General features: G+C 39.3%; 1 protein-coding gene across 1 annotated transcript in view; it reads right to left on the bottom strand.

The window, feature by feature from the left end:
* The window catches only part of ATP10D (ATPase phospholipid transporting 10D (putative)), a 44,868-nt gene that overhangs the window by 16,486 nt on the left and 11,874 nt on the right, over positions 1-16,508 (bottom strand). Inside the window, exons 5-12 of the mRNA XM_026081152.1 lie at positions 14,719-14,804; positions 13,371-13,477; positions 12,488-12,619; positions 11,344-11,471; positions 10,945-11,197; positions 6,087-6,322; positions 3,341-3,529; positions 179-794 (exon numbers count right to left, since the gene is read on the bottom strand). Of these exons, the coding sequence (XP_025936937.1) occupies positions 179-794; positions 3,341-3,529; positions 6,087-6,322; positions 10,945-11,197; positions 11,344-11,471; positions 12,488-12,619; positions 13,371-13,477; positions 14,719-14,804 (1,747 nt within the window). The remainder of the gene's footprint in view (positions 1-178; positions 795-3,340; positions 3,530-6,086; positions 6,323-10,944; positions 11,198-11,343; positions 11,472-12,487; positions 12,620-13,370; positions 13,478-14,718; positions 14,805-16,508) is intronic.

Raw genomic sequence — 16,508 nt, forward strand, 5'->3', positions numbered from 1 at the left:
CAACAGAGCCATATCTAAGTGACAAGCAATAATATCTTTCTGCATTCCCTATATGGAGCTATTAACAGATAGAGTTCTGCTTGGTTACTTGTCTCCTCTTACAAATCACACAGGCTCTTCTGTTCAACTAGACTGGAGAATGACAAAGGTGAGCCAAGAGTAAAGTTCTATAAAATACCTTCTGATGCAGTTCCCAACAAATCCATCATGACTGAGTCTGCACCTTTTGTGTATACCATCACTTTGTTGGAGACCGGATGCCGAATCACCACTGACATCCTTTTTCGCACTGAATCAAAAGGCAGGGTATGCAAAAGCTGAAATGTTAAAGATCCCAGACCTGCCAAGTCCACAGTTATTTGATCTGGAGTCCTAGACCGTAAAATACATTTATAAGCCCTGGCAGCATGAACCAGGGCAGCTTCATCTGGACTCTCAGCTTCATAACATAGTTTAGGTAAGGGAGACTGTTTAAGAGATAAACCAACACTGTGGTGTTCACAGCCAGCAGCTACATTCTCCATATCTAATTCTTGAGGTAGTGGGGGGCCTTCTGGGCTGTCACTATGGTGAGGCTCAGCAGCCCTTTGAGAAGTTCCATCTGAAGTAGGTGAAGCCTGTTTCATTCTGAAAATAGATAGTTTGCTCACAAAACTATGCAGGCTTTCAGATGATGACTCTTTTACACTTGGAAGTGGAGAGGAACTTAGTCTCCGGACTGACAGCCTCTGGAACATCTGCCTTATTTCCTCAAGGGATTTAATAGGCATTCTACCCAGTGAAGACAGTCTCATCTGGAACAGAACAGATAAAGAAAGTAAACAAGTTAAAATCTTCACATTTTATTTCATGAAAGAAAGACAGCTTACAAATCATGTATACTTCTTAATGAATGTAGTATTTTGAAATCTGCCACGATTTTGATTACTTATATTAAAAATGGCCACTTTAAATAAACCTATTACCATATGAGTGCACCAAATAGCTTTTGTCAGAGCTATATTTATTCAAACCACATGGACTGTAAAAATATTTCAGATCTGAAAAATGCATGTATTCCAAGTTTGATTCACGATTCCATGTAATACTGCTCTTTAGAACTATTTCAGTAATGAAAGTTAGCATGAGAGTATAGCTTTTAAAAGTTGTGGCAAATGGAACTAAACATTTTAATTCTTGCTTTGAATCAGCAAGATACTTGTAAAGAATAAATCAAGTCTGCAGCCTTCACAGTAACTAGCTACAAGCAACATTAAAAATACAGTACCTTATCAATACTTTTTTAATGTCTGAATTTAAACCAGAAGACAGTTCTTCTCCCATCAATGTTACAAAATAATTAGCTTACTGTTATTCAAAACAGTTAGGCAGCAAATAGCTTATGAACAGTGAATAAGGCATGCATGGCTGACATTCATTTCTCATCACTGGTGAAGGGTTACGGATGAGTTATCTCCAGGAAGCACATTCTCCTTTGTCATTGAAAAGCATCAAGAAAGGACAGACTCTTGTGGAAGAATGGTTAAGTGAAAAGGGGCATGATCTCTTAGAAGTGAGCAATCCTGTCTTCACCATGGAGGGAGGATCCCACGGCTATGTGAACTGTCCTTGAACATTCCTAGACCATTACAAAAGGGGAAGGCAAGTAGTGGTAAACAAGTCAAGGAGGGGGCCGACAAGCCCCTCCACGTGAACAGCAACTTTGCACCAATCATGTATTCGCTTTAGGCRCGTGAACAGAGACTGTAAACCAATCATACAGCTATTGCTAGCACATGCTCTATCGCCTGTCTATATATACTCTGTGTAAGCTCTAATAAAGGGAGAACGACCATACTCATATTGAGACTCATCGTTACTCCGGGCCCGTCCCCCCACTCCGACATCTGGTAGCAGAGGATGGTTTACTTCCGTGACTACCGACATCTGGTAGCAGAGGATGGTTTACTTCCGTGACTACCGACAGACTCTGGCTTCAGTTCTACCCCAACTGTATGCAACTTGTAGTGTCTCTCTATTCAGCATCATGGAGATGGAGAGCAGGAACATGCATCCTTGTATCTCTTCTCCCTAAGGAAACACTGAAACCTCCTCTTCCCAAACCCTGAACTCAGAACCTTTATGCCATATCCCTCCTCCCAATCCACCTACTAGTGACTTGGAGATCTTCTTCCTTGTTAACGAGTCATTCAGAAATATCATCCCCAAAAAAGAAAATAAAATCTTGCCTTCTTTTCTACATCATCGTTAAGGAATGGCTAGGTAGTAGCTACGGAACACCACTGCCCCATCCACACATTCACAAGTAAGCTGCATACTATGTTGATTTGTCTGGGAATGCCTGGAAGCATACTAAAATACCAGGTCCATTTATACATAGGTGGTACCTAATACTCCACAGGGTACCTTTTGGGAATGTCTCCAGCCATGATTGTAGGTTCACTGCCTAGATGGACAGCAAAATCTAGTTCTGCACATCTTACTGAAAAAAATTATTTGAAAGATACAATCAGCAAATGGAAATCATGGAGTGGGGGTGTATGTGGAATAAATCAAGGTTGAATTTAGGAGTTATCCTGCAACACAGTCAGAACCAGTAAGAGACAGTGTTATGAAAATCCTACCCTGGAAAACAACTTGAGTTAAAAAAAGAAAGTAACATCTTTAGACAAAAGTTAGATGTATGTTCTGAAAACAACAAGTAGTCTCAGGAAGAACTTAAGATCTCAAGATCTCAAGGTCTCAAGATCATTAAACCAGGACAGACTAGCAAATCCACTGTACAGTTAAGGTGAGGCTTGTTATTCTATACTGAGAAGCATTTTTTCTTCAATTATTACACATGTGAAACCTGATCTTCCATACTTTTGCAGGAACTCTTTTTGAAGAGTCAGAGAACAGGAAAGAGTTTTCTCAATTCCAATATTCTGGGAGTCTTCCGAGATGATTCTTATCTTTCAGCCAACAACAATCTATTTGTAAAGGTAACCTGAGTGTTAGAGTGCTCTGAAAGCTATGCACATATCTGGCAAAAGATAACTGGAATATAGTAAAAATTGTAATTGCAATTAAATCTCAAAATATGTCTTGTAAATTTACAAATGATCTATATATAGAAGCAAAAATATTCAAGTCAAGTTTTCCTGCATTAGAAAAACCTTGCCAGCATTAGAACTCATTGCACTCAGTAAATTTACAGTATTTCCTTTCTAACACAAAAAACAACAGAGAAAAGGATCATTTTGTAAATGCCAGTTATTTGTTTTTTTTCATAATCAAATTACAGGCAGCACATTCAATTACAAATATGCCCAAATAGTCAAAAATAAGACCATCTTACCTTCTGACGTGGCTGATTGGGGGCTGAAACTACAACAGTATTACAGATGGCCAGAGCAAGGAAGAAGTCGGTGATGTACACCATCTCCAAACATGACTCACTGTTGGCTTCTTCTGATTGTGGATAGGAATGAGAAGAAATTTGACTGAATTTTTCCAGTAGTTGCATATCTGGTACAACATCTGTTTCCTATTGATCAAATTAACAAAACTGCCCATTAGGATATAAGCCCTGAAAGTCTCAAATGGGACTTCTTGCACAAATAATTTCAGTGTAACAAATTCTTTCTAGGTATATTTTAAAAGTGCTATATAAAGCTCATATATTAGGGGAAAATGATCATTCCCCAGACATTACTGACAATTGATTCATGAGATCAGTGTTAAAAGGTTTCAAATTAACCTCAGTCTCTTGAGGTAGAATCAACTACAGATGAATGAAGTACAGAAGATCATACAATTTCTTTCCTCAATAAAGGGCCATTCCTGTCAGATGCTGAGTTGGTAATACTAAAAATGGAGGAGCATGCTGGCCTTCTCAGTGCCTTGTACTAGCCCACTGCAAATAGCAAATTTTGTGCCAAGACAGGTGAATAGCAGAGTCTTAGCTGTAGACACTTCAACAGAGATTAAACAAGACTAACTCTATTTCGATACCTTCAGGTACAAAAGCAGCACTTTTACCCCTGGTAACCCCTAATAAGTGCAACCGGAATATTGGTCATTTAGATATTGCCTATTAAAAACAAAACAGAATGCCAAAAACCTCTTAAAGCAAAAGAACAAACTGTTATTAAGATGAAGATAGTCATTTGCGCTTGAGTGATCATGGAATCACACCAGCAAGAACCAAAGCGCACACCTTCGTGATCCAAACGAAGGGCTTCCTTTTTGCTAGTCACACCTGTATTACCAAATACAAACACTGACCTTTTCACACACCTTTTTGCACTCCTCTGCAAGAAAGTGCGCACAGTGGAATCTCTCTTCTTCAACCATCTAAAAAGTACCTTATTGGCAAACATACCTGCTTTCTCTCTCTGCCTATTCTTCTGGCAGTGTCTCTTTGCCAACCCATTAGATGGCAGGGCCCGAGTGTCTCAAAATCAGAAGCAGCTTCCTCTTCACATTGCTGTGCAAGGACACAGTGCCATGGTTCCCACTGAGAGACTGTTTCTCTGCATCTCTGACCCTATTGCCTGGATTCCCCAAGTTATTTTGGGGGGCAAAAATCACTGAATAATTGAACGGTTGAGGTTGGAAGGGACCTCTGGAGATCATCTAGTCCAACCCCCCTGCTCAAGCAGGGTCACCTAGAGCACGCTGCCCAGTATTATGTCCAGACGTTTTTTGAGTATCTCCAAGGATGGAGACTCCATAACCTCTCTGGGTAACCTGTTCCAGTACTCTGGTACTCTCACAGTAAAGAAGTTTTTCCTTATATTCAGACAGAACTTTGTGTTTTAGTTTGTGCCCATTGCCTCTTGTCCTATTGCTGGGCACCACTGAAAAGAATATGGCCCCATTCTCTTTACATCCTCCCTTCAGATATTTATACACAGATCCCCCCTCAGTCTTCTCCAGGCTGAAGAGTCCCAGCTCTCTCAGCCTTTCCTCATAAGAGAGATGCACCAGTCCCCTAATCATCTTTGTAGCCCTCTGCCGGACTCGCTTCAGTAGCTCCCTCTCTTGTATTGGGGAGAACTGGACCCAGCACTCCAGATGCAGCTTCACCAGGGCTGAGTAGAGGGGGAGGATCATCTCCCTCAACCTGCTGGCAATGCTCTGCCTAATGCACCCCAGGATACTATTGGCCTTCTTGGCCGCAAGGGCACATCGCTGCCTCATGGTCAACTTGTCCACCAGGACTCCCAGCTCTTTACCTGCAGAGCTGTTTTCCAGCAGGTCAACCCCCAACCTGTACTGGTGCATGGGGTTGTTCCTCCCTAGGTGCAGGACCCTGCACTTGCCTTTGTTGACCTTCATGAGGTTCCTCTCCGCCCACCTCTCCAGCCTGTCCAGGTCTCTCTGAATGGCAGCACAGCCTTCTGGGGTATCAGCCACTCCTCCCAGTTTGGTATCGTCGGCAAACTTGCTGAGGGTGCACTCTGTCCCTTCATCCAGGTCATTGATGAAGAAGTTGAACAGGGCTGGACCCAGTACTGACCCCTGGGGGACACTGCTAGCTACAGGCCCCCTACTAGACTTTGTGCCACTGATCACAACCCTCTGAGCTCTGCCATTCAGCCAGTTCTCAATCCACCTCACTGTCCACTCATCTAGCCCGCACTTCCTGAGCCTGCCTATGAGGATGTTATGGGAGACAGTCTAAGTCCTACTTAGATACCTAATATAACCTAAAATCTCTAAAAAAAATTTCACTTGAGACTGGGTCTAAAAGATTTGTTCAGGGGGGAAAAGGAGAAACAGTATTACCTTAACTGGTCTTTGTTTCCCATCTGCTTTTACGTAAACAACTTTGAACAGGTATTAACAACTTATGCTTCTGTAACAGTTCTGGCATGTCTTTAGAAACAACAAACCCCCAATTTTTTGCCATTGATCAAAAAGTTAAAATGTTATGCTGCAAATAGGCTGTAGCCAAGCAACCACTGGAGGATCCCATTTTGATGGAAGAGAGAAAGGATTTCTTACACGACAAGCATTCAGTTCAAATAGCGTAAAAAGAGATTCCTTCATGAGTTACTTCAGAAATTTAGCATCAAAACCCAACAACTTCTACTTACAATGCGGCTGCTGAAAGCAACATGTTGTGAGTGGGGAACATCACTGGCACCATCTTCCCCTCCTAATGCAGGGTAACCACCAGACAATTGATTCAAAGATTTTTTGCTGAAAGGTTCATTCACTGCTCTGCTCTTCTGCCCCCTCCATTTTGACATAAGGCTCAAAGAGCCACACCGACCATCAGGTAAATCCTCATCTTCTGAATCCATCTCTTGATAAGATTCCAACCTCTTCGCTACAGAAAGAGTAACAAAATTATTGTTTCATGAACAAAAAGAATTTTTTCTAAAACATTGTCTGGAGGCTTAGGAAACAAAACTTAGTAAGGAATTTAGTACATAGTTAGGAGTAATCTACACTTTATTAAAAATCAAAACATAGTAAGCCATCACATTGTTATCATTCTGTTTCGGACACTGTACTTAAGAGAAACACACTCCACTGGAAGAATCTAGGGGAGAGAGCAAGAATAATCAGACATCTAGAAAACATGACCCACAAGGAAGTAGTTGAGCATGTTAGAGTTACTTAGCTTCAAGAAGAGAGCATTGATGGGAGCCAAATAATAACTTTGAAGTATGTAAGGGCAACTGCAAAGAGAAAAGAAATAATCTCTCTTCTATACACACTGTGGCTAATAGAAGATGCAATGGTCCTAAATTGTGGCAAGACAGGCTCAGGTTAGGTAACAGGGAAACTTTCTGTCAGAGAAGACATGAAACACTGGAACAGAATGCCTGAGAAAGCTGTGGATCAGCCACCATAGGAGGTCCCGAAGACACATAAAGAAAAAGTTCACAAAGAATGACAGCAACAACTCTGCCTTAGGGTGGAGGAATGGGACTAAATCACCTCCTGATGTCTAAGTCTAATTATTTTATGATTTAGCAGGACTGCATGACAGTGGTTTGATAGGTAGGGCTTCCAGTAGGAATTCAGTGAAACTGTTTCTTACCATTTATATACTGGACATTCCCCCCCCACACACACACATGCACACACACATACAATTTTGTGAATGCTGAACTGAAAAGCTTGCTTCAATAATAAAACTTTGTAATGACACATCTAACAACTTTGCTCCATAGATTTAAATGCAGCTATGTGCCCCACAAATTYAGCTAGAAAAATCAGTGGTGCAAAAGATTCCTCTATAGCAAATGGAAACTAGCCAGTGCTGTTATCTGCCTGTTGAGAAGATACCCAAGTGTGTGCACCTGGGTTCTGGGACCGGGTCTGACCAAGTGCAAGAGTTTGCAGGCCCAATCCAGACAGCACTGGATCACTGTACACTATCCAGCTTTCAAGTTTTCACCTGTTATAGTAAAAATAGCATGCAATAAGCATACACTAGCAATTCAATGTCTGCAACTACAGAAAATAGGAAAAAATAGTTCTGAGAGCTGTGAATTGCCCATTTATTTCAGTTAAATGTGAATACAAACAATGATAACCTAAAAAGCAATAATAACATACAGACATCTCCTGTGACAGGGTGTCTTTGTTATTTAAAGTGGCAGCTACTATATAGGAAAGAGGTAAAAAGCAGGATATTATTCTGGTTTATGGGAATGGGAAATCAATACACAATTCAAAAGTCCCTGGCTCTGGTGCTCAAAAATGAGATGGATATTAGAATTATTGTGTACAACCTGAGTACAACAGCATAAAGCTGTAGAGTAAAATTACATCAGACAGACTTTTTCATCTGGTAGCTGAACTGGGGAAAAAATGTACCAAAAAGTTCTTTTCTTCTAACTGAAAAACAGTTGTTTTTTTCCTTGTTGGACAATTTCTTTTGTAAGGTTTGGGCATTTGGTCCATTCTGGAACCAAGCATCTTCTTAAAAACAACATGTAGGAAATGCAGAAACCAAAGAGGTTTGTGACAGTCAGGAAACAGATTTAGAAGAAGGACCCTCCCATCTCTCAGATTAGTGATTGCAGATTTAGACTATCTATACGCCTGGATCAACACACCCTGCTGTAGCTGTTCACTTTTGTTTACAGAAAAAAAATAAAATAAAATAAAGCCAGGACATAGGGGACTGTAGAAGGAAGAATGGAAAGCTGGGGGCTCAGTGCAAAACCAGGGATCACTCCACACAAAGTCAAAATGCAGCTGGCAGGGACTCGCAGCTCCCACACTTTAAACAGAACTTGAATTCTCTAGTATTTTTGACTGTCCTCAAATGGAAAATTTTGATTAATAAATGAATAAATTATTTATTGACAACATTTTGCTCAACTTTAGCCAAATAAAACCCTCATTTTATTAACCTCTACCAGACACGTAAGAATTGTGTAACACAGATATATGAACTAAGTGACTGAGTGGATGATCTATCTCAAGGATATTTTGAAGTCTACTAATCCACAAATGGGCTAAGACTGCATCTGTTTCAGGACAGTTTGGATGACTTCCTTTTCCTCCTAGCCAAAGTGCACGAGCACAGTTATGTCCAGGAAACAAGCCACCAGATTTGGTATCCTGTTAAATTTTTCTTATTCCTGTTGTCTTTTCTTTCTGGAGCATAAATGAAAACCTCCTTTCCCCAATCTGTCATTCTGATGAGTCCAAGGAAAGTAGGGAGACCACAGCTTATACCTTTCTTGTCAGGTCACCTCTCTGATGTCAATATGAATTAAAAAAAAAAAAAAGATTTCTCTCAAAAAAATTAGGTGGGTATGTAACAAACTGTGGCTCTCAACTACTACCAAATATAATATACCGCATGTGACATTGATACTTTTACAGGAAAGAAAGCAGCAGCAGTGACTGAACATGTGTTTGTACCGACAGGTTTGGACAACTCATGCCCATTCCACCCGTGCTGCCAGCCTGTTCAGAAGCCATATAGCTGCCTGCATGCTGTGTCTGCAGTAACATACGCGCTGCCTCTTTTATCAGCACACTGCTCTGCAGACCTGCCTTTTGCCAAGTTTGCAGAGGCAGCACATGTTATGTTAGACAGAACACTGCATGCAGACACCTATATAGGGGACAATATGGTATCACAATCACTGGTGTTATATGCTTCCCTTACATGCATCCCTTCACGCTGGGCAATACAGATACAGGTACGGAAATACATGTATAGACTAAGTGACTTGCAGTGGCGCTCTTACTATGCGTAGTGGAAACCTTGCAAACAGCACCTCTCTGCAACTGAAGAAATGTAAAACAGAACTAACACATAGGCCCTCTAACATTTTTCAGACTGATTTTCAGGTTCACATCTCTTCTATATTTGTTAGTAAGAAGCACATGCATAGTCTCTAGGTAGAAGCTAGGGCACAAAATGAAATAGTTATAAACACAGTGAAGGCACTGATATTTTTGGAACTGAACTCCTTGGGGAAACATGTGGTAGACATACTATTCCTGGAACAATGAGGCCTGGATCTGCCACAGCTAATACATTCTCACTACTCTTCGGTTTATCTCTTCTGAAACGCTTCTCATGCCTTTAGAAAATACTCTGAAAATGTATTATACTTTTTAAGTTGTTCATTCATCAGTTCAAAACTTGAAGGTATTTCTTCTGACTTTGCTCATCATCCTTTCCAGTATATCATGCAAAGCCAAAGAAGCACCAGGACACCCACAATATACAATTTTCAAAAGACGTACAGAAATTAATGTGAAAATGGTTTTCTAACCATGTGTTCCTGTGACACAACACAAGAAAGGCTGAACTGATTCCTTGCTGTGGCCAGCAGGGTGTGCCTTTTGCTCACACAAAGCAAGCAGTACCATTTTGCAGCAAAACCAGCATAACCACAAGCAGTTTTTTAATGCGCTGCTGTGATTCATGCGTCTACCTGTCAGCATCTCCTCTTTGATCCCATACAGAATACTTGCATTGCCTACCAACAAAATATCAAATGTCTGCAGTCACTAGTACTTGCATAGCATAATGATAATAAAAACTTTGTGTTTTTATCTAGTTAATAAATTAGCTAATTGAATCAAAGATTTTGCAACACTATATATTTCCTCCTGTGTCTGGAGTTGTACCCTCTCCGGCTCTCAGAAAGCTACAGATAGGCTCCCATGAGATGTATACAGAAGGTTATTCTGATATGAGGTAATTCAATGAGGCAGCATGGATAATTCCAGTAACATTGCTTTCTGACTTTTCGGCTAACAACAGGCGCATAAGATGTAGGCAAGAATACAACACTCTTTATGTTTCATAAAGGTACTTACCTTTTGAGCCTAACCACATACTCCTGTGCATATATGTTTGATTTTTACCTTAACATTACTGTTAAAGCCCTGACTTCAGGGTGGATTTTATCAGGGTTACTGCATCCTCAGAGGCAGCAGTATGTTGAATTGGAGCCTTAAGGTATACTTCATAAAAGTGATACAGGACACATTTAAGCATCTTCTATAGTAGTGAATAGGGTGTTTGAACCCTAAAACACTGGGCAAGCACTGGTACTCTAGTTAAAAAAAAAAAAAAAAAAAAGAGATGACTGACTAGATGGGCAATTTTCCAATGGTCTGGCTTTGAAAACTACAAGGAGAGAAGCAAAATGTAGTAAACATGACTTCCTCCAGAGAGAACAAGGAGTATTTTGTTGGTGATATGCAATACTTCAGGACTTGACTATCAGCCCAGTAGCACCTCACATACAGAGTTCAAGTCTCTTAGCACACAGCATATGAAGGGATACAAATAATGGGGAAAAATGCATGGCTATCAGTGGGACCAGTCTGAATTCACACCTTCCAGGAGTGTGTATTGCCCCTCAGACCTCACAAAGTCCACCTGACACCTATGAACTTTCAGCTTCTCTGAGAACAGAGAAAGGACACATCATGCACACTGGTTGTTTCATGTCTTACCATTTTCCTCATGGCAATATTCCTGTCCTGCAATGCTGCACCTTCGAAAAACCATCTTATTTTCAGTGAGAGTTCCAGTCTTGTCAGAGAAGATATACTGAATCTGGCCAAGGTCTTCAGCAATATTCAGTGCTCGACACTGAATAGTAGAGTCTGTCTTCTCATGGTAAAAATCAATGTCATTCTGGATTAAATAAATTTGTCCCAATTTGACAATTTCAATTGAAACATACAGAGAAACTGGGATCAAGACCTACCAAAATAAAACATGAGAATTAAATGAAACCAAGTTCCTTGACCAGTTACAAACTTGAAGCAACTCCCGTGAAGCCGAAGGGTTACTCCAAGGATATAAATAAGAACATAATACAGCCCATGTTCAAAACAGACCAAAGTTACCTGTAATAAAATGATCATTGTCCAAAACATATTGAACCCTGCTAATGTTGGAGAAATCGATTTCCCATCTGGCTCAGGGATGTTAAAAAAGGGTATTTCCGAATACCTACTTAACCAAATTCCATGGCCTTGAAAACAAGAACAAGATAAAGTGAATCACTTTTATGTAGACTGCATCATGGTTCAGGGTCATGGTGTTAGCTGTTCTACTCTGCAGTTACCTCTAAGCCTTTAAATAATTATTTTATCTCTTGAGCTTTTCTTCCAGAGGAAGCGCTTTTAAATTAATTAACTGTTCAATGTACTCATGAATAAACGTTTTATTGTATTCATATCAATAGCACATCTATACAGCACATATCAAAACTAAAAGAATACTAGTTATACTTGCTAAACGCTATGAAATAAATTATTTTCAAAAACTCTGGCAATGAACTGTCTTATCTTTGCTTGTCCAGGTTTCACGTAACCTGTAATAGGCACATCATCAAGTCCTAACCATCCTAACCAGTTTATGGCTCTGTGAAATAAATACTGGCATAGAAGAGATTCTGTGTAAATCACAAGATTAGTTTATGGTAGGAAGCTTAAAACTCAACAGTAAAAGCAGTTTCAGTTAACACGTATTGTGATTCCAGTGCATAAGACATGTTTATTAAGTGTAATCTGAAGAAGTTTTTTTAAACATCTTTTAAACAGCTTTTTGATTTGTCATAAAATTTAGCCTGTTCAGATTTCAGTACTCAAGCTCACTTTCTAATCAACCCCTAAAATATCAAATCCTTACAACTCTACTCAAACTGGGCCTCTCCCCACAACACTGCACACGTATCTCATTTTACCTGAAAAACCCTAAGAAAAATTATGAGTTCTGCAAAGCAATTAGTGAGGGAAGAGGGAAATGAATTGCAGAAACGGGCTCCAGACCTAAGAACCTTCACCAAAAATATACCCCTTGACTATACTGCAGATTGAACATGACAACATGAATTCAAACCTGGCAGCATCCCCAGCTGCTAGGGAATTACACACGGGTAAAGGCAGTTTCTGTGATGAGCAGTTAAAATGAATCAGCCCCAAAATAAAACAGTAAGAATTGTAGGATGAAAGAGGAAATAGCAGGAGTTTACAGATTCTTGCTTACCTATTGCCCCAGTTAAACACATTAAAATTAGAAGCAGAACACACCAAAGGATGTTAGTGTTCACTTTTCTTTCCAATTTACTGCGCTTGTAATGCGGGCCACTGTTATTCAGCAAGGCTTTGGTTTCATGACCTGTAACCACAACACAGGTTGAAATTCTCTGCTAGCAGGTATCAGAACCAAAATATACTGCTAAAGCTTTGGGAAACTGGATGTTTCTGTTAACTAGTATTTGAACAGAGATTCCAAACATAAGCAAAGTAATTAACTGCTCCTACAATATATGAAGTAATTCTGTCCCAAAGAAAATGAGATAAATCAAAATCTTGTCTGTACATTATCTCATACTGTTAATAAGATTCCTTCCTGTAGCAACAATCATATTCTTGATATTTTCTATATTATTTCCAATATTATTTTCTACAACATTCTGCACCTGCATTATAATTATCTGACTGAATATATAACATTGATTAGCCTTAAAATATCTGCCCTCTGATATAGAGTACCAAATAACAGCATTAACTTCAATTCTGGACCAGAAAAAACTCCTAAGAAAGCCACAGATTTCCATGTCCCTTTCAAAATTTGGATTTGCCACTGCAGCTAACAACAGCTGAGGAAAAGGACCTGTTCACACAGAATAGAACTGGCCTCTCATGAATAATCAGACGTATCAGCCCTTTACATTTTTAAAATAGAAACAAACTTAATTCAGACATGCATTCTTAACACTTTGAGCTACAGCTGCCTTATGCTGGATTCAAGCTTGCCATCTCAAGGAAAAGAAAAGATACTTCCCTTTGTATGATACTGTTTTTTAGGGCAGGTAACTTAATCTTGTTTGCAAGGAAATCTGTGAAAGACACGGCAGTTCACTAACCTGCATATACCACAATGCCTACAACAGCTTCTGTGTTTCTTACTGTGCATCCTCGAAGCAGTAAGTTCTCCTTGCTGAGGCCCACCTGTTCCTTGTTTGAATGCTCACTGAAAAGACAGCACATTACCCTGGTTTACTTTCCAAGTCCATAGGACTCCACCAATTACCAGTCAAACTTTGGAAAAGCATCAGACAGTTTTTTTTCCCCAGAGAGGCTGCTAGTTGCTGGCTACCATTCTGACACTTCTGGCTGGACTTTTCAAAAGAATGGGGCACTTGGCATGCTGACTACCTTTGAAAACCTAGTCATAAAGGCACTATAGTAAATCTTCCATATGTTTAAAAGCCTGGTGTTTGCTAGCTGGCATATCAGAAGCAGGCAACACAGCTGAAATGAGCTCAGGACAAACACTGAGTCTCAAAGCAGATGACTTTTATTTGGATTGCCAACATCAGACAAATTCAAACACAATTTAGAATCCCATTTTAAAACTACTGTGCGCATGGTTACCCCTCATGGCATACTTTCAGTGCAGGCGAGCCCACTGTTACTCAAGGTTTTTCTTAGAGATCAAGATTTATGTGGGTGGTTTTTTTTTTTATATTTCTAACATATCATTGCCCATTATGAAGACAGTAGACAATACACCCCTCAAAAATTGAAAATTAGCCACTCCATGAAATAATATTTTGTTTTCCTACTGTCTATAGGAAAATCATAGACTCCTGAGAATAAGAGAGAGATGAGAAACTTAGATCAAATGGAGTTTGGTCAAGTCACTGAGGGTTTCACAGAACAAGTCAAAGCAGGGGTGGAAGCCAGTCCTGCCCATTTCCAATACTGAGCAATGCAGTTTGTCCAACCAGGCAGTAGTCCAGACTGAATATTAAGGACATAATTACTGTGCAGATGTCACATGTCATTAACAGCAGATTTAAAATAGCCATTTCAAATAAGGAATACACAATTGCAAAGTAGCTTGAACTAAGATGTTGAAAATAGTCAATTAAAAAAAAAAAAAAAAAAGTACTAGCGAGCTTCCCCGGTTTACAATCTGCTATTTAGAAAGCCCTTTCTGAAGCTCTATCTGCTTGGCTACACTCAGAAACACAGTGATGCAAACTGACAAAAAAAAAAAAAAAAAATTTTACAATCTGCTATTTAGAAAGCCCTTTCTGAAGCTCTATCTGCTTGGCTACACTCAGAAACACAGTGATGCAAACTGACAAAAAAAAAAAAAATAGATGTTGCAATTATTTTTTAAAGTGAACATTACAAGCTTTCTGAAAATTAGTATGAACACCAGAGCAAATGACATTAGTTTAAAGAGCCACCAAACCTACTTACATAAAGCCTTGGAAACGACTGAGGTCATTGTTAGGACTTTCACATTCTATTCTACTGGAAAAATTTTCTGGATCAATTTCAGAGACCTAAAGCCATAGAAAAAAACAGACAACTCAGACCAAATATGAAGGAACTTAGAAACCTCATAAATTCACAGGTGCAGATATCACTAACAATTTAGTTTCAAACTTGCGAGTTGCTGATCTTAGCAAACCTAGGGTAAATCAGACTTACAGGGCATGCAAGGACTTTCCAGTAAATATCAAACCTTGGCAACTACCAGCTGAGTTGCTGATATCTTGAGAACACTGGAGAGGAGAAAATGGTGGGAAGTGATGAAGAAGGAAGAAACATGCAGTAAGAACATCTGAAAAGCAGAGATTTCCTATAGTTTTTTTTTTTTTATGGTGAGGAAAAAATAGACACTGACTTCTCTGTAAGTAGAACTGCTTCCAAACTGTGTTGTTTGTGATTCCATGACCAAGTTGCTACCTGTACTAACACAAAGAAAGTTTTTCAGGCAGAGCTTTTTAATGATGATTGAGCCTTACCAATACTGAAGAAATGGCTGTTATGAAGGACTAGAAGTACATGCTGAGAATGAAGAGCAGGGGAGCTCTTCAGTAAAGGGAAATGCCAAGTGACACAAACATTCTTATTAATAAAGAATGAAACCTGACAAAAAATAAGGAAAATGCTAAAGGCCTTTGGTTTTGGAATCACTGCATACCTGCAATTGCAGTTGAAATTAATGGGATATGAGTATAGTCAGAATATGTGGAAATCTAGTCTTTGGTTAACAGAACTGTTTCCAAATTGAGTGCCTTCCACTAACTCTTTGGAACGTCAGTTGTTCTGCTCTTTAAAAAAAAAAAGAACGGCCAATTTAAAATTTCAAACTCCAAGCCCAAGTCTATAACTCTCAGTCTTAAATAAAAACACCTTCTATGTAATTACAGGTCACCTAGAAGACTATATTCCCATAATTGAGTGACTCTTCTCATGAGGAGAATAACAACTGTGGGCTAAAACACAACCCCACAAATAGAATTTGAAACTCAGAAAGCATAAAATTTTATTATTAGCACACACCTAGTTGGCTTGATAAAAAAAAATTTTGCTATATTTTGTTGCATTGATTTGTTCCACTGTACTAAGTCATGAACAGTCCTAGACAGATATCTTCAGTCTCTCTGTAAATGTAATTAACTAACTGTAAAAGACCTTTTTCTCCACTAATCTTTCTCTTGTTTATTTGTACAGGAAATACAAAATTTCTGTAAAATGTACCACAGTGCACTGATTAATGCTTCTTATGCATTTTGCATTGTGCAATGATTATGCAAAAAAGAGAACAAAGAAAATACGGATTACCCCAAAAAGGAAGCAAAACAACCAAAGCAGTTGATTCTTCTCTTCTGCATTCTGGAAACTGTCTCTAGACATATATTTCTGGTGAAACCATATTATTTTTGATGCACAACTAAACCACCTAACTTGGTGAAACAATCCTTAAGAGCAGTTAAGCAGCTGGTAGGAGCTTCTTGCAATACAAGAAACAGCAACCACAAAACCTCTGGGTGCAACCCATGGGAGACATAGGAATTATGTCTACTCTATGTCAATAAAAACCAGAGGTGACTAAAACTACATCCAAAAGGAGGTACAATCTTTGATGGTGAAGAAATCATCACTTTTTTAGACAGTATGACTCTTCCTACCATTTTGGTGCAAGTTTTCTGGAAACAGAGGAAGCAGTCTCCTTCTTGAGTGAAGCCGAAATCAAACCT

The sequence above is a fragment of the Apteryx rowi genome, unplaced genomic scaffold, assembly GCF_003343035.1.
Source record: "Apteryx rowi isolate R43461 unplaced genomic scaffold, aptRow1 scaffold_538, whole genome shotgun sequence".
NCBI classification, from domain to species: Eukaryota; Metazoa; Chordata; class Aves; order Apterygiformes; family Apterygidae; genus Apteryx; species Apteryx rowi.